The sequence below is a fragment of the Mandrillus leucophaeus genome, unplaced genomic scaffold (genome assembly GCF_000951045.1).
Source record: "Mandrillus leucophaeus isolate KB7577 unplaced genomic scaffold, Mleu.le_1.0 Scaffold145, whole genome shotgun sequence".
NCBI lineage: Eukaryota > Metazoa > Chordata > Mammalia > Primates > Cercopithecidae > Mandrillus > Mandrillus leucophaeus.
The window spans coordinates 743663-762872 of NW_012101421.1; the positions used below are offsets into that span (position 1 = coordinate 743663).

Here is a 19210-nt window from a genome sequence, read left to right on the forward strand (position 1 = left end):
ATCTTGGCTCACTGCCACCTCCACCTCCTGGGTTCAAGCAATTTCCTGCCTCAGTCTCCCAAGTAGCTGAGATTACAGGTGCCCATCATCATGCCTGGCTAATTTTTGTATTTTTAGTAGAGATGAGGTTTCACCATCTTGGCCAGGCTGTTCTTGAACTCCTGACTTTGTGATCCACCTGCCTCGGCCTCCCAAAGTGCTGGGATTATAGGCATAAGCCACCACACCAGGCCAAATTCTTTCTTTATATATACACTTTATAGCCTTTAAACAAAGACTACAAAAAGTAAGTCAGGGTCATTTCAACTATTTGAATTAACTATGTTAAAGAATTATGATGCATTCAGCTTTGATAGCCTCTGTTCAGAAACAAAAGGAATAAGCTTTTTTTGACAATATTTTAAAATTCCATTCTCCACCTGGTTATCTCTTTTAAAGAATCATAGAATCTCAAATTTGGAAGGGATCTTGGGCATCACATCGTTTAGTCTTCCATGTAATGTACGCTTTTTTTTTTTTTTTCTTTTTTTTGATCTGTCAGCTCACTGGATGCATATTTACTTACCAACTGTAGAGCTGGGTCTATATCCTACAACAGAAACAGTCAAGGTTCCTCTACCAAGAAAGATGATTTTGAAAATGAAAAACTGAAAACAGGACAGAAAATGTTTAATGTATACTACTTTTTGTTTTTAGGTTTAATAACTGGCTCTCATTTAGGTGTCTCTGATTACCTAACAAAGTTAATCCAATATTGATTTTCAGGGATAGCCAGCAACTACCCCACAGTACAAAGAAATCCTCAATCGAGAATAACCTATGCTTTGCTATTAAGTTAAAAAAAGAAAAAAAAACTTTCCTTCCTTTTCTGTAGTTAAATTCACGAGTCATAAACTGAAATGTTTTTTCAAATCAAACACTGCAAATATAGCTGAGGTAACTGTAGGGTGCTTCGGTATAATTCAGAAAAGAACTTTGAGTTGCAACAGTTATGAGTCCAGATGTCTGTACATGAGTCTAAATGCTGCCAAGTAGCCTAAATTAGAAAATAAGCAGTTTCTCAATTAAATGAAACTTTACAGAGGTTTTCAAAAATAAAGATCATAAGCCTAATGAAAACATCAAAAGGAATAATACTACACGTCAAAGACACATTTAATCCTGTAAGGTAAGTATCAGCTGTATAGCTATTTTAAAAACCACAGATTGACAATCCAATATTTAGAATGTCATTAAAATACAACGAGGCTATCATACTAAAGTGAAACATGATTGCTAATTAACTCATTTGACCAAATTACTATTATAAGAAACATATAGGCCCAATCCAAAATGTAATTTCACCCAAGCATAAAACAAAGAATTTGACTTACCTTATTAATCCTAAACTACTAACATGTTTAATCTAACCATATCTAAGAGTTTAGACTCTAGTATACTTAGTGACCACTGTGAAAAGTATTCTCACCTGTTCAATGACATAAAAGGCAAATTCCAGCCGCTGCTTCTGGAGCATTGGAATCAAATGTAAGAAAAAGATTGGAAGATGTTCATGGCGATTACGGAAGGGAATAAGAACTGCCACCTTTAAAACAAAATAGCCATGTATGTAAATAAATACAGTAGCACATCCTAGAGGTCAGTATAAAAATTAATCCTTGAAAACTTCTCATGGTTTTAAAGTCACGCCCTTAAAATTTTCTCATCAGAGATACAGCATTAAGCAAACACGGAAAAAGTCCTTGCTGCATGCATCTTTATAAAGCTGAGAGGTAGAAGAGGCTCTGAAGGTTTTTCTAAGGATTGTGGTCTTTAACCTGTGAACACCATGAGAAATTGTGGAAGGATTTTGAAAGAGTGATAAATCAGATGTGGTGACTGCAAAGACTACTTTGGTGGCAGTATGGAGAGCAGATTGGAGAAGACGAAAAAGTTGGTTAGGCAATTAATACAACTGTTGAGAAAAGAGGTCACGGTAGCTTAAACTAAGAGGAGGATAAAGGAGAAGAGAAGTACATGGGTTTTCAACACATCTAAGAGGTAAGTTAGCAGGATTTGGCTATCAACTGGGCATGAAAAGTAAGGGAGGGGAATGTATCGTAAGAGTAACTTCTTGGTTTTAGAGTAGATCCTAAATAATAACTTTCTGGATTTTGAATTGAATTTAAAAGACATTTCACTTGAATATCTACTGTCTTACACATAGTTTCTCTGTCCTAGAGATATTTTCAGAAATATAATAGAAACCAAAATCTTCAAATATGGGGTTCCAGCCATAGCATACAAGAAAACCTCACTCATACATGATATTGCCCCAAAATACACATGAAGTTTGATAATATAATATTTTTCATTTAATCAAAATGTAGAATTAAGTTTTTGATACATTTTAAAAATGTATTTCAGTGGTAGGATAATATTCAGTTTAAAATGAAGTTGGCAACAATCCATAACAAGAAAAGATGATGTAAGCAGCACAGAAATTTGTCCTTTATCAATCAAAGAAATTTGTTCTCACCCAAAAAGTAAAAGAAAAACCACGTACATAGAAATGAAAATAGTTCTAGTATGTTAATCTTTCTTCTAATATGAAATAAAAAACCTAATGTAATTCTCAAACCCAACACTTAAAAACACCATCTATATAAAATGTTTTAATGTAATACAGGAATAAATGAATAATCATCAATCATCACTAATTCAAATCCTCCATTTCTTGGATCCAAACTTTGTCATACAATCTATATCTCCTTACAATTTAGATTTTGCCTTTGAAAAACCTAAGTGTTTTCTAAATTACTTTTCTCAGCAACTTCCTAGCTGAGCTAGCTTTATTATTATAGTGAATTTTCTAATAAAACTGAAATTAAAGCAAGTTTTCCACAGATCATAAATTCCAAATCATTAGATTTTCAAAAAAAGACAACAGTGAAAGTATATCTAACCAAAATACCTCTGTGTCACTCTATAATCTGGATTTTTAAAATATACAATCTAAACTGGTTGTAACAGAATATTGTGAAAGAACATTAAATCTATGATTTACTACAATTTTATCTATACCAAATAAAGTTTATTAATAAATGAATAAATGCAAATAATTGAGAATGCCTAAGTTGTGCACCTAATCCTTTTAAAATCAGGACCTGATATTAGACATCATCAAATGAAAATAATACTTAACCATGTATTTTACATTACTAGGATCATAGATGGCAGAAATTTTTAAATTATTCAAACATTTTCATTTATAAAGAGAACAAAAAATGATTTAGCAAAATTGAAGATGTCTAAACTACAAACTCCACCATTCATTTTCCCCTAATGCTGATGGGATAGCAAAAAAAAAAAAAAAAAAAAAAAAGACAATGGCTGCTATGAGGCTGACGTTTTCATGATTATATTAATTACGGCATATCTGTCTGGCAAATGGTACGAACTAAAGAGGTCTGGTGCCCTTGCCAGCCCAACTTTGGGTTCCACTCCCATTTAAAGGTCTCTCTTGGCTCAGGAGCCTGAGGACCACGAGGCTACCCCAGCAACACCCGCCCAACACACCCAAGACCTCCTTCCTGCCCCCGCACAATGGCTGCCAACTGTACTGGAACTATATACTGAGGCAGGACTTACTGCTGGGCTTCAGTGCCAATGGCTGGCATATTCAAGGAATTCCCAAATCAAAACAACTGCCAACCCAGCTCAGGGGTTTGCTTTTAGGATAGGAAAGTGCTATGAAAAGTAAAAGGAATAAAAGGGGTTAGATGGTGAGTACATATCCCACTACTGACCTTATCTAAAGCATACCCATGTGATAACACATAGCTTCATAAGTCAAGCCTGCCCTTCTTGATTTGGAAGTTGGCCACGAGTTGGCCACCTATGACATAATGTCAATGAGCTGTAAAAGCAGTTAACGCCAATTATAGATATTTGAGGGAAGAAATTATTAAATGGCTACAGAGGCCCGATTAAAGACAGTGCATATTAATTAAAGACAATTAGACTGAGTGATGAGCTGAACATATAAGGATAAATAAAAGGTAAAGTTCTAGCTCCCAATACAATAACCTCTTCAATGAAGTATTTAAATATCAAGAGGTTTTTTTTAAAAAAAATCTTATAAGGATACTGAGACGGTAATGAAAGAAAGAAATCACCAGTGTCTTGGCAAATTCAAATAAGCTAACCCACTGCGCTAACAGCAAACAGACGTCCAAATTTTAATGAGAGGGTTATTAAAGATTGTGAATATGTGATAAATCTAAAGCAAAGCTTTTATTAAAGTAAAGCTAAACAATATCTTAAAAATTCATCTGGCACATCAGTTCTTGTGTTTGTGGAAGAATGTCCTGCATAGTTTATAATTTTTTGTCTAGAAAATATCTCATTGTTCTGTGATCATTTATTTTAAGGCTTAATAGCCTGTTTCGGGACATTCTTTCTTCTATGTGCCCTAATTTGCTGTTTGAGCCACTCTCTTGTTGATACACCTCCAGTGGAGACTGAGAACATCTGGTCATTATCTTCTGATAAAACAACACTTTATCCTCCTGAATCTCTCCTCACCACCTCTTGATCAAGCAAAATTATTCCATTCAGTTTGCTCCTACTTTAAAATCACAAATCTTGCTGAACATGTGCACCATTTTTTCCCTTGCTTATTTTCTCCTATATACACCATGAGGAGATCATCAAGAAAAATGTGTATCACATCAATTTCTCCCACCAAGTTTCTGTCCTACTTTCAAATTTTCAGCACACCACCAGCTATGGTGTCCCTAAATGACATGGCTTTAGGCTTGGGAACCTTAAGGTAAATCTAGCTATCTGCCACTGAGTAAGCAGAAGCTGGTAAACACTCATTCTCCTTCAGTGTTTTTAGTTCCATCTTCCTATTCCTCCCAATTTTCAGTACCTACAGGAGCAATTCTCAAACTGGCGGCACTTGGTTAAACATGCAAGTTCTTGTTCCTTCCCACCAATAGAATCAGTATGTTTGAGGACTGAGTTCAAGAATCTGCATTTTTTTTTTTTCTTTTAGAGATGGGGTTTCATTCCATAGCCCAGGCTGGAGTACAGTGGTGTGATCACAGCTGCACCAAACTCCTGGGCTCAAATGATCCTTCTGCCTCAGTCTCCCAAAGCACTGGGATTACAGGTTTGAACTACCACACCTGGCCAAAAATCAGCATTTTTACCATATGCCTCAAGTAGTTCTGAAACAGGGAGGCCAAGACCCATCCTTGAGGTACATTGGACTACAAATGAAACTCCAGGCCTCTGAGTAGACAAGAGCATCAAGCAGCTGCCTGGTTCTTTAAGGCTGGAAGTGACAGACCAAAGTTGTTCATCAAGCCCTCCATCTGAAATCTGAATGGAAAGTCAATGTCACAGGTAAACACTTCACTTTTAATGACCTGCAAAGCATCCTCATGTTCTTTAGATATAAGCTTGCCCCATAAGCTGTCCAACCTGTGCAGAAATCTTCTACTCAAACCTGCAGCATTCAGGAATATCTAGGAATTGCTGAAATTACTACTGGTTTTTTGTTTGTTTGTTTTTTGAGATGGAGTCTCACTCTGTTGCCCAGGCTGGAGTGCAGTGGCACGATCTCGGCTCACTGCAACCTCTGCCTCACGGATTCAAGCAATTCTCCTGTCTCAGCCTCCCGAATAGCTGGGATTACAGGCCTGCATCACCACGCCCAGCTAATTTTTTGTATTTTTAGGAGAGACGAGGGTCTCACCAGGTTGGCCAGCTGAAATTACTCGTTTTGAAAGATCTCAGTTCTATTTAATTTGCCATCAACCAACTGCACTGGTATTTTTCTCATTTAAAAAAGGGGCCTCAAATATTAAGAATCAAGTTGATGACAGATGTTTAACATAAATCTAGTCATTTCTTACTTCCCTCTCTCTCTACTGTTCCAATATGAGAATGGAACATTATCAGTAAGCAGGTAGGGACGGGTAGGGGGAGAAACTGTGTAACTAAATATTTAGTGAGATGATAGTTATATAATATTTATGTGAATATAGCTCACTTCTGAATAATCTCCAAAATTCCTTTCATACCTTTAGTTGTGTAATTCTGAACTACAGACTATATTCTGAGAAGGGTTTGCTAAAAGTTGAAATAAAAGAAGCATTATCATATAGTTCCTAAATAAAATAAGTTAATTTATTTTGAGACAGTCTTGCTCTTTCACCCAGGCTAGAGCGCAGTGCTGCAATCTTGGTTCACTGCAGCCTCCACATTCCAGGTTCAAGCAAATCTCACACCTCAGCCTCCTGAGTAGCTGGGATGTGCCACCATTGTATTTTTAGTAGGGATGAGGTTTCGCCATGTTGGCCAGGCTGGTCCCAAACTCCTGGCCTCAAGTGATCTGCCCACCTCAGCCTCCCAAAGTGCTGGGATTACAGGTATGAACCTTAGATCCCTGAATTAGTTTCTTTCCAGGAACTCTTCTCAATACTGTTACCTACTGAGTCATATGTAGTTTATAGTCTACTAATATCTCTAAGTAGGAACTACTCGTGTGATATACCGGTCTCCTGGAAAATGAGAAGAAAACAAAAAAAATTTAAAATCCATCTGGTATAGATCACTGGAAACGGGACAAGAAGACTTCACTTTTCCTATCCCAAACTGTTCTACTAGTATGCTACTAGTAGAGCACACCTGAGGGGTGTGCCATATCCTGTACAAACAACTATCTGAATATCAACCTCCATGCTATCCTACAGCCTCGGTGACTGAGTGTGCTTCTTTTTCTATTAGCACTCAATATACACTCTCAATATCCAAATGTTAAAAATAATTTATGTGCCCAGGCTATTTTTAAAAGGTGGAATGTACATAAATTGGGCCGCATTTCATATAGATACAAATGTGAGGAAAATCAATCAAGACATATGAAGAGATTCATTTGTTAAATGAATCTGATCTGAGAAATAGTGTAAGGTAATTATAAAATAAAATGTTTTGCTAAAATTGGTACTGGAATCCATTTAAGCAGCTTCACAACTTGTTCAAGGCAATAAGAAAGCTGACCATTTATTGAATCATTTGTAACAAGGCCAAAAAGGCTTTTATTTGCCTTATAGAGTTAATTCAACAAAACTGTGTTTAGTGCTTAACTCACACAAGACAATGTGCTCTGTGTTGGGAATACAGATACAAATAATACACATCTTCAAACACAAAGAGTTCATGGTAGATGAAGTCAGAGGGTCTTTTTCATGAGTTTAACAACATATGATTTTCCTTCCTACCAGTGGGGTTTTTTTTGTGTGGGGGAGGTGAACATACAAATATTCTAGAAGTATACTAATGTTTTAAAAGAGAAAACTGAAACTGTCTCCAGATCAAGATTATATCACAATTCTTCAGGAAATAACATTTGATTTAATCAGTTGTAGTCTTCACTGGAATTACACAAATGTTATTTCTTACTCAAACGTAATAACATTAGATGAATATGCACTTATTAACCAATTTCACAGCTTTGAGGGCAAGTCTGGTTTAAATTATGGCTTCCAATTTTTCAAAAGCAGCAGAGGCAAACCCACCCCCTTACAGTTTTTCAAACAAAACACTGAATAGAATTCTGACATACCAAAAAGACTGAAAGCTTGGGCTGTGCCTTCTGAAGCCAAGAAGAGCCCAAAGTCCAACTTTTCAAGTCCCACAGTGATCTCTGAGCAGCCTCTTTATAATCTTGGATTCTGAGAAACACAGCTTGAAGACCCCAACGCCAGATCAAACTGAAAATCAGGATATTAATATCCTCCGAGTGAGTTCTCATGATTCCAGAAATTGGTGAGGCTATGCTTGCAGGTGTCAGTAATCATTAGGGACAGCTGCAGGAGGCAGGGAACTCACAGCCTCTCTTCCAAACAGAACAGAACAACAGAAAAAATCTGTTTTCCAAGCCAAACTCAAGTCACGTATTTATTACCAGGAACTCAAAGAGAATGAACCGAGCATCTATTTTGTATCTACACAGGTGCATTTACAGTCTTCACACATTAACACTTAAATCACATTTGAATTATAAATAGTAAACATTAAAGACAAAAATACTGATGTTTTAAATTTATCAAGACTTAAAGACATTTGTCTCTGTATTTTGAATCAAGCACATTCTTTCCTCAAACGCATAGTAACAGTCAAATTGCTTATGAAAAGAATTTACCTCACCTTCCATCTGGGTTTACAGTCTTTTGGCCTCCAATGACCCCCTGGCTCAATATCTAAATCCTTGGAGAAGAGTTGATGAATTTCATCAAAACTGACTTCGCTTACATTGACACTGAGGAATCCTCCTGCAAATTAAAAATGTGAAGAATTGTTTTAATATTTTTTGCCTCAAAGATCTAGTAGAACAAATAATAATCAGCAGGGTGATGGCATAACTCAGTTGCCAGGAAAATACAGTTTATTCCTATTACCACCACAAAATTATGAACAGTACCCCCTTTCACTTTTAGTTTCCATGATAATATATACGGTCACCCTACTATGTTTGGTAAATCAGCCAAAGAAAATCAAATTCTTTTTAAAAACTTTTTGCTTTTGGGTAACATATCGAATAATTTAATATTCTTTGGAAAATGTTTGCATGTCATTATAACTTAACACTGCAATTTAACAACTATTCAAATATTTTAATACCATTTTTAATTTTAATATTTTCAACATAGGGGACACAATAGCACAGTACTTAATGAAATAAGCAGTCAGATTGACTGGGAACTGATTCCCAGCTTCTGTCTATTGGGAAAATCATTTAACCTCTCTGTGCCTAAGCTTCCACCTCTGTAAAAAGGACAGTAATGCCTGCCTCCCAAGGTGGTTGTATCCATTCCGAGAAATCACCTGTGTGAAGGATCATATGCAGTGTCAGGCATTAGATACAACCAACAAATGTTAGCTACTATTACTGTTACCTATTGACATTTCTTAAGAGAGGGAATTTGCAAACACAATTCAAAGCATTGATTCTGAGCACTTACCATATATCAGGCCCCTTGGCATACAAAACTGAAAAACTACTTCTGAGATATTCCTGGTCTAATAGACACTCGTTCTCCAAATTAACAAATATATGACATTACTGGAGGTGTTCTTACTAGCAGCTTTTCTAATGTATACCATTGAAACAGGAATGAATCTTGAATAGAAAACCACTTCCATTAACCCCAAAACAGAACTAAGAATCAGGAAGTCTCTGTATCTCCCCCTGAATTAAAATAGCTGCATGATCACTAACATCCCTTCAAAGCAATGCTATATTCAATGATTTCACTGGTAGAGAGAACAGGATGTAAAAGGCTGTTGGAGCAAAACTACAGATCATCTTTTAGCAGTTTTAATGTCATCTGTTAACTTCCAAATAGGTACAAATTGCTCTGGAGCGCCCTCCAGCCAAATTCTTCTCTCTGACCTCATCTCATAAAATACAAACCAACAAATGTTGAGGTTTCCCATTTCGAGTCTTCTGAGTTTCATGTAGCCACAATTTCACATAAAAAACACTCAGTTCCTCTCCAGAGAGCCTCTTTGCTCCTGCTATTCTATATTGTATGAGTTTTCACAATAGCCTCTCTTCCTGTCCCCACTTCATCCTAACCAGGATGCACTGTCAGTAGCCTCCACGCAGGCATGCTAGAATATTTTACATCGAAATACCTGCTTCCCAGAATAAGTTAGAAAAAGAATTGCTATCTTCTAATGCCTGCATGTTCTACTGACAACATAAGCAGTCTTTTATAACAAAACACTCAGCCTTCAGTGTGACAAGATACGCAAACGAGCTAATCTTACAAAGGTCAGATTCATCTAAAAGAAAGAGAAACCTATGAACTTGCAGAGAAAGAGTAAGTAAAACGTAAGATTGATCGGTCAACATAAGTACAGACTATCATGACTCAGCTGACAAAGAACGGAATCTAACATTGTAATCAAATAAAATTTACACAAATAAATCTGATACATTTAATAGTATGCATGATTGCTAAAATGATAGTAATTAGGCTAAATAATAAGCAGTTCATATAAGTAACAGAAGCTGGTATTCTTTCTGCACTGTTAAACCAAATTTTTTGTCTTTTTTCCAGCTTTATTGCTTCAACAGCTGTAATCATCATTATTGTCAGCAGTTTTCTCCAGCATCATTTGCAGTTTAATTTCCATCTCCAACGCATATGTGCTGGCAAGAGACAGGCTTTATTTCTTTCCCTCAGTAGAGACGGCTTTTTCTGTCCATCATATCCCCATGCCTGAGGTATCCTAAGTTCACACTCCTCGGGGTTGTGCGCCGCCCCCCACCCCAACCCCATCCACACCCCTCAGAGTCCATCAGGAGCTTTCCTATGTGCTTGTTGCCCTTTGCTCTGAAATCCTAATAATTTGCTGATGGAAGGCTAAAGATTGACCCGGGGGCATGCTACCCGTGGTAACAGCAACATCGCTATACTGGGGAGTGTGTGGGGCAGGCCTCCCAGGACAGGTATTGCCACCACTGGGAACAGCAAAAGTATGATCAGAGAAGACAGGAACAACAAACACGCATCATTGTGGGGAGTGGTATTAGGGAGAAGATCCTGTACATAGGAAGGGAAGGGAAGAGGGCATGTTATAAAAAGAGTGGCCGGGAAGAAGTACACTGCAGATAAACTCATGATGGTGTGGTTTCCAAACCGTCCTCAGGAAGGACTTCTCTCAGGGATCCTGTGGTTGGAGGAGGGAGGACTCAGGCTCCCCCAACACAGCCACTTTCATCTCTTTCACGTACTCTTTTGTCCCCTTTAGGTTTCACTCAAGAAAGCCTTCCACTGCTTTAAAAACAAAACAAAAGGCTTCGGAAAACCAACTGCTATGAATGAAGCCAGAGAAGGGGGATGTCCTTCTTGCAAAGAAGAATGCCACCAACTGAGCCAGTCCCCTTTATTTCACTTGCTGAGATTTCAAGAGCAACTGAAGATCCACTGAACTCCATGGACAGCCAATCTTCACTCTCCTCTGTGGTTAATCTGAGATTTGTTGTTCTTAATCCCAGATGTGATCATATAAATCTGAGATTTTTAACTAGCACAAGTGGTTTCTTTCCCAGTTAGAGATTTAAAGATCAGAAAATACATACATTGACTGAAATCCATTTACCCAGTACTGTAATCACAATCAGCAAATGTACATTTACTGAATTTCACTATTTTGAAGGTGGTGCTGGGGTTAGAAAGGAAAGACCAGGAGAACTGAGTGTCTGAAGAGTGGAGGGGCTGCCAAGCCCCTAGAGGGTCAAGGTGAAGGACAAGGAACTCAAGTCAGCTGGAAGCTACCTTCCAGTCATGTGTGCCAAACTGCTTCTGTCATGTGTGAGGGTAACTTAGTTGCACCATTGGTTATGTAGGACATTTACTATAATTTCCTAATGCTGAATTTGCAAGATATGCAGCAATGCTGCCCATCTGGGAAAGCCAGGCAGGCATGGGCCAAAACAACAGGCTTATTGTGCTGTAGATAATGTATCACACGACATGATTCAGGATTTTATTTTTCTATTAAAATATAATTCTTAAAATAACAAATATTCAAAACCTATGAATTACTTACATTTATATTTTTCTACCATTTCAAGTAAAATTTAAGGCATATAATCTCCAGAGAGTTGTTTGCTCTATAAATCAATAGTTTTAAACGACTGTTTCATTTTGTTTGGAGCCTATGTCTATTTTTTGGTACCTAAAACCTAATTCTGAATATGTTGGTTTTGTCTGTTTTACCCTTAGGGTTTTAAATGTGCACAGCTCAAAGAGCTGATGACCGTGTCAGAGAAAGACCTGAATTTCCCCTAGAAATGTCCCTTAGGGTAAATTCCTCTCCAAAGCTAGAAAAGCATTTTTATGATAAGATGGGACATTCCCTCCCCCAGCCTCTGTGCTGCCTCCTGAGCATAGCTCTGAGACTGAACAGTTATGAGGCATCCAGCCATCGGTCATCTCCTGTCCTTTCTGAAGCCAACACTAGACACTGCTTATTTCAAATGCTTTACTTCAGCTTCTCGACTTCTAAAATTTTACAACCGCTGCTTAACAAATGATTTCTTACTCAAGTTTTCTTGAAGCAACCAAACCTGAGCATTCTAAACATAAGACAGAGCATTAGTCACACATCCCCACTGCCAAGGGCAATGCCTGGACACAGAATGAATGAATGAATGAATGAATAGGAAGATTCCTGTCTCATCCCTGCTTCCACCTACCTGCATTTCTACTCCCTGGCTCCATCAGGTGCTAAAATATTTCTTTAAGACATTTATGCAAAACTGTGCATCCAACAAAGGCCTAATATCCAGAATCTATAAGGAATTTAAACAAGCAAAAAACAAATAACCCCATTAAAAAATGAGCAAAAGATACAAACTTCTTAAAAGGAAACATTCAGGTATGAACAAACATATGAAAAAATGCTCCAAACCACTAATCATCAGAGAAATGCATATTAAAACCACAATAAGACACCATCAAATACCAATAGGAAAAGCCATTATTGAAAAGTCAAAAAACAACAGATGCTGGCTAGGCTCGGGAAGAAAAGGAGATGCTTATACACTGTTGGTGAGAATGTAAGTTACTTCAGCCACTGTGGAAAGCAGTTTGGAGATTTCTCAAAAAACACAGAACTACCATTTGATCCAGCAATCCTATTAGTGCGTAAATATCCAAAAGAAAATAAATCATTCTACCAAAAAGGCACATGCGCTATTATGTTCCTTGCAGCAATATTCATGATAGTGAATTCACAGTGACACCCAGCTCTGTGTCCAGACCCTGAATCATAGTCACCTAGAAATGACTGGCTTTCACCTCTGACACTGCACCCTCTCATTAAAGCCTCTTTCCCTTTCACCTTCTACCATTCTCCTCCCATGAAGTCCCTCCTCAACTTCATGAAGACTTGAAGTCCTCTCTGCTATATCCACATTTTCCTCTATCTGGCCTCTGTATAAAGTGGTTTGCTAATTTTGATGTGTGCCTAAGAATTGCCAGCTGTGCTTGTTTAAAATGCAGGTGACTGGCCACACTGTCAAAGTTTCTGTGTCAGTTGAAGCTCATGGGTCATGGTTCTGTCCACTGGCTTTAACTGAACACATTTCAACAGCTTGAACTACCCACCACTGAGTCCTGCCTTTCAAAGGAAAAAGCTAGAACCCACTCTCCAAACCCCTCTAGCAGGTAGGAGTGGTCATGTGACCAAATGCACCCACAGGAGAATGGAAGCAGTAGTAAACAATATAAGGACAAGGGTACTCTGCAAAACTATCTCTCAAAAGTAAAAGTGGTGGCAAAAGCTTCTAGCTTTACGGGAACCAACAAGTGGCACTTCTGGTCTCCAGACCTAAGCAATGCTGGTAGGAGGTGTAAGCCCTGACAAGTGGCAGCAGGGGATGCTTCAAAGTGGTCTGAGCCTTGTTCTGGCTGCTCAATTTCTCAACCTAATTCTCTAGCCACCCAGGTTGTCTCTGGGCTCTCTAATATATTTTCATGAATTCTTTTTTCTCTTAAATCAGATAAAGTATATTCTGTGCTTTGCAACCAAGAGCCCCGACTTTCACAGTCTAGGGTTTAGCTCACAGGCTGCATTTTTAACAAGTATCCCAGCCACAATTTTTTTTTTTTTTTGAGACGGAGTCTTGCTCTGTCACCCAGGCTGTAACGCGGTGGTGCCATCTATGCTCATTACAAGCTCCGCCTCCCGGATTCATGCCATTCTCCTGCCTCAGCTTCCCGAGTAGCTGGGACTACAGGCGCCCACCACCACGCCTGGCTAATTGTCTGTATTTTTAGTAGAGATGGGGTTTCACCATGTTAGCCAGGATGGTCTCGATCTCCTGACCTCATGATCCACTCACCTCGGCCTCCCAAAGAGCTGGGATTACAGGCGTGAGCCACCGCGCCCGGCCCCCAGCTGCATTTTTAACAAGTGTATGTCATCTGAATCACACTTAGAGAAATGCAGCTCTATGACCTTCATCCAATCACAGCACCTACACACTGACAAACACCTTATCTACCACCGCCCCAACCTGCCACACCTGGGCTACAGGTCCCATCCTTGTGGTGACAATTATCCATGCTCCAATTCTCTACCTAATAAACATAACTAAAGAAAGCACATAAGCATATGGATTAATCCCATCATTTGGGTGGCAATACCTAACATATTGCCTTAAGCATAGTGAGTTTTCAGCAAAAACAAGTGTCACTTTTGTTTGTATTGTGACCCCACCAGGGTGGGGTGTGGGGCTCTCTAGGCTAACCTGTCACCTTTTAATTTATGATTAGTTGACTCCACTTTTCATTCCCTACAACAACTTTTTAAATACTTACTCCTCCCTTTCAAGCTGCTCAGTCCTTCCTGGCCATCCTCTCAGGGACACAAGGCCTCCTGCTTCAGGAAAACAGACATAGCAGGCACAAGCACCCTACCTCTCCACCTCATCTCCAAATAAACCTCAGGCTTCCTCAGGGGAGGAGGCATTCCTGAGGCTTTCCATGCTCACTCTTCAACCTGAGGCATTGTCTCCTGTCTGCAGGTGTGTGACAAGACACAGCAGTCTCTTTCCGGGATGTGTTCCTCCTGGCCCCCCAGACACCATCCTCTGGCTTCTCTAGGTTCCTGTCTCCCCTTCTTCTGTTAACCGCCACTCACCTCACAAGTATAGATCTTCTCAGGGACCCACTCTCAGCCTTCTTCCCACCTCAATTCCTCTAATCTCCTTCCCCTTGCCACCAAATTTCTCTCATTTCACCTACAGTCTTCACACACATCTGACTCACTTCTCAAGACAGTCTACTTTGCTTCTTTCCCAACCACTTTACTGAAATCGTGCTTGCTGTATTCTCCATCCGTTTTCTGCACCAAATTCAGTGGCCCTTTCACAGTTCCTCACTCTCCCTGCTGTCTGCAGGTGTGTGACAAGACACAGCAGTCTCTTTCCGGAATGTGTTCCTCCCTGGCCCCCCAGACACTATCCTCTGGCTTCTCTAGGTTCCTGTCTCCCCTTCTTCTGTTAACCGCCACTCACCTCACAAGTACGGATCTTCTCAGGGACCCACTCTCAGCCTTCTTCCCACCTCACTTCCTCTAATCTTCAGTCCAGATCTCTTATGAAAGTCAGACCCCAAGTTAACCCTCCTGAACTTCAAACAAAACAGCCCAAACAGAAACCACTAACTTCCCCATCCTCCAAATGCGATGGTTACTCTGTATCGCTTCAGTTCATGGTCACCAAGTCTGAAACCTGGAAATTAATCCTCACCTCTCAATTGGTCACCACATCTGGCCAACGGTACCCTGTAGGTTCTTTTCTGTGCCTCCTCCTCTCTCCAACGCCAGAGCCTTGGCACATGCCCTTGTTGTTGCCTGTGGGCTCCCTGCAGCAAGCTCCTCTTTGGTCTCCTGGTGATCCCAGCATTTCTCCATTCTCACCCATTTTTCAGCTTCTCATCTGAATAATCTTCCTAAAATACAATCCTAGTCCATCATTCATCTGCCTAAAGCCTTTGAAGGTTCTCCATTTCCCTAAAGCAGTGGAGTTTTTTGTTTATTTTTGCTTTTGGTTTTTTGTTTTGTTTTTTGTTTTTGTTTTGCCCCTAGACCCTTTGAAAATCATGCACTCTCGCCTGAGAGAAATGCACACAGGCTCGTAAATCAACCATCTGCATATAAGCTCACAGGCTCTTCTCCCTCTGAAGCTCACCTCATGGATGCCTAGGCATGATGGAACCCACAAGGCCCTCAGATTCCTCAGGCCTTTACACAAGACCCTTCTGGCCAGCCTCCTTTCCCATACACGCCACTTACACACCCTCTCTGGGCAGAGCCGACCGCTCTCCAGTCCTGGAATACACAGAGCCTCCTCATAGTGATGCTGTTCTCTCTCAGTTGTCTTGCAAGACCCAGTTCTAATGACACCTCTCTCTGACATCGTCCTTTCCCTTGCAGAATAAACTGCTGTCTCCCTTTTGTCACATTCATAACCTTTTTACTTTTTTTTTTGAGACAAAGTCTCACTCTGTCGCCCGGGCTGGAGTGCAGTGGTGTGACTTCAGCTCACTGCAACCTCCGCCTACCAGGTTCCAAGCAATTCTCTGCCTCAGCCTCCCAAGTAGCTGGGACTACAGGCGCGCACCACTGCACCCAGCTAATTTGTGTGTGTGTGTGTTTTTGGTAGAGACGGGTTTCACCATGTTGACTAAGCTGGTCTTGAACTCCTGACCTCAGGTAACACACCCGCCTTGGCCTCCCAAAGTGCTAGGAAACAGGCGTGAGCCACCACGCCCGACCTGATAAGCTTTTCATAGCATGCCTTTCTCCAAGTGTGTTACCTGCACCGGGCTGCCACACACATGACCATGTTCAGCTTTGTCTCTCCCGTGCCTGCTTCTATGAACAACACAGGGACTGCTGTACAGCAGCTGTTCATCAATGACTGGTTGACTCTAAAATGGCAAATGGCTCCCATCTAATTTTTTTTTTTACAATAAACATATGCATGATGGTTGTTACGTGAGCATTATTTGAGCTTTGCTGAAGTTTGCTTGCTTATCTTTTCCTTCTTTGCTGATTTTCATTTGAATTATTTAAATTCATCTCAAAAAGTCCTTGGAGCTTTTGTTATATTCATAAGGTTAGCAACTACAGAAACTAACAGGGTTAAACCATAAAGGGAACTATTCCACAAATAGTAAGAACAGAATATATAAAGGTCACTGCAAACGTATTCTATTTGAATAAGAATTAAAAGATAGGAAAACTAAAGGTAAGTCTATTTTCAGTCTAATGCAGAGTATGCAATTGACATTTTCCATTTCTACCTCACCCATAAAAATTAAAATCAAAACATCCACACTAAGCACTTATTAATTTTTAGCCTCAGACAAGGTGAAACTTCTATTTTACTTTGTTAGCACAAAGAATCTTACATAAATGCAATAAAGTTGAATGTGGATTTGCCCTTTGGAGAATCTATAAACACTAACAAGAAAGAAGTATTCACTCATATTCTTCATATAAAAATACACATTAAAATAGATTTTACAGTGTAATTGGCCACTATTGAATATGAAACACTGCTGAAATATATGAAACACATTTTATCTGCATTCTAGTTTGAAAAATTCACTTTATCTTTACAGAAATCCAGTGCCAGTGTTTCCATTGCTGTATTAGGTAAAAATCAAAGTTTACAACAGGATAATCAAATACACCAATGTTAAGCCTTAACTTCACTTTTAGTGACTATAAGTAAATATCACTTGTACTTGAATGGTTTTCATCCAAGTAGATCTAATTCTTACACAAATCCCTTCTATTATTTGGGAAAGAATCACATTCAATTATTTTGTGTGACTATTGTAAGATTTTATACTTACGTATTTTATTGCATTGTTCTCTATTATCAATGAAAACTATCTTTCTGAGTAAAAAAATGTAAGGATACATAGCTAAGAATAAAACTTCTAAACTCCACACATTTCTCCTAGGTGTCTCATTCCCCTGACCACTGTAAAGTCTGGCTCTATTATTCAAAGGAGGAGGGAGAAGAAAGGGAGAATCAAATTAACGCCTATCAAACTTCAGGCACTGTGCTTCATTCTATCCTTACCACGCTCTGCAGGTGATATTAGAAACCCAGGTTTTACAGGTACGTAAACTAAGCCTCCACTTTGCGGAGGTCACAGGACTAATTGAAGCGCTCTGTTGGACAGCTTGTGCAAGGCTCTCTTGGCAGAAGCCTCGTTATGTTGGCTGTACCAATGGCTCCTTTCTAAAGCCTTACCTGTATGTGGCTGTATTTTCTACCAAATCACCCTGCCATCATGGCCACCACGGCCACCACTAACTGGGCACAAAATTGGGACAGGACCCAAAGTTGGCAGCCCATGAGAGGGCCTGCTGTGAAAAGATGGCTGGCCATACCAGTGTGATCCTCTTTTACAAAAGAATGCAAGGATCCCAGGGAAGCAGAGAAAAGGGGCAGCAGTGCTGAGGCCGCTCCCCACCCCCAGTGTGAAGGCAGTGCACAGCAGCCACGCACGACGCAATCTCTCAGTCACCATGACAGAGACGGTACAATGGGCTGTGGGGCGGGAGGAGAGGAGTACCAGAATGAGGAAGTGGCAGACAGATGCTTTGAAATAGAGTTTAATTAGTACTCATAAAGCACTAATTAAAGAAAATGGCAACTAAATCAAGAACAGAAAGATTTCCTGAAACTATAAACCTTGAATATGAAAATTATGAAGATGAAATTATTGTAATCAATATTTCAACAGAGCATTACCCAGTGGTTTCGGTATTACACAGACAAAAGTATTCATTTTTAAGAAAACAAGGCTGCAATAACAAAGTAATGACAACCATAAAAATCACTGAGTTCCATTCTTTATTATGGTATAGCAAAGAGACAGCAAGATTAGAATCACCTGAGAATTTTTTTCTTAACTACCAGGGACCAGGCCCACTACTCTAGATCAGTGGGTCTCAATACGTGGCCTAAGGCTCAGCGGCAACAGCATCACCTTGCGGGACTTGTTGGAAATGCAGATTCTCAGGCCCGCTCCACACCTGCTGAGTCTGAAACTTGAGGGCAAGAACCAGCAATGAGGCTTGACAAGATGATCAGGGTGATTCTGATGTACCCTCAAGACTAAAAGCCATGGCCTTAGATGATATTAGGTCAATCTTTCTTTTTATTATCGATATATAATATCTATCAACAATAAACTAAAATAAACCCTACAAATACGATAGGCAAAGGCGAATTTCCTCAATTTAAAAAGCTCGTGTAAAGAATAAAAAACAGATACCAAATACATCAGAATATGGATAAATAAGCAATTCAAAAAGATGTTTATATAAATCTTTAATTATATCAAATCCAAGATACAAACCTACACGTACAAAGTATGCTTAAAAATCATGGGACAGGGGTAGAAGACATAAAAAAAAAAAAAGAAAGAAAAGCCAAAATAATAGCTGTGTAGCTTCTGAGTGTTGAGAGTACAGTATAGTGTTTTTTAAATAATGATAATGTATTATCTTCATGATTTTAAAAATATATATTTAAAGTACAGTAGCTTTATCACTACGACATATTACACACAAAGGTTAAAAACAAAATAGTAAAATCATTAGAAGG

General features: G+C 39.2%; 1 protein-coding gene across 3 annotated transcripts in view; it reads right to left on the reverse strand.

The window, feature by feature from the left end:
• Positions 1-19210, reverse strand: part of B4GALT6 (UDP-Gal:betaGlcNAc beta 1,4- galactosyltransferase, polypeptide 6) — a 76347-nt gene that overhangs the window by 29371 nt on the left and 27766 nt on the right. For 2 of the 3 annotated variants that reach the window (XM_011974376.1, XM_011974374.1), the window contains 2 exons: positions 8203-8327; positions 1469-1585 (listed from right to left, as the gene is read on the reverse strand). In XM_011974376.1, the coding sequence (XP_011829766.1) occupies positions 1469-1585; positions 8203-8327 (242 nt within the window). The remainder of the gene's footprint in view (positions 1-1468; positions 1586-8202; positions 8328-19210) is intronic. The other variant, XM_011974375.1, reaches the window with a different exon arrangement.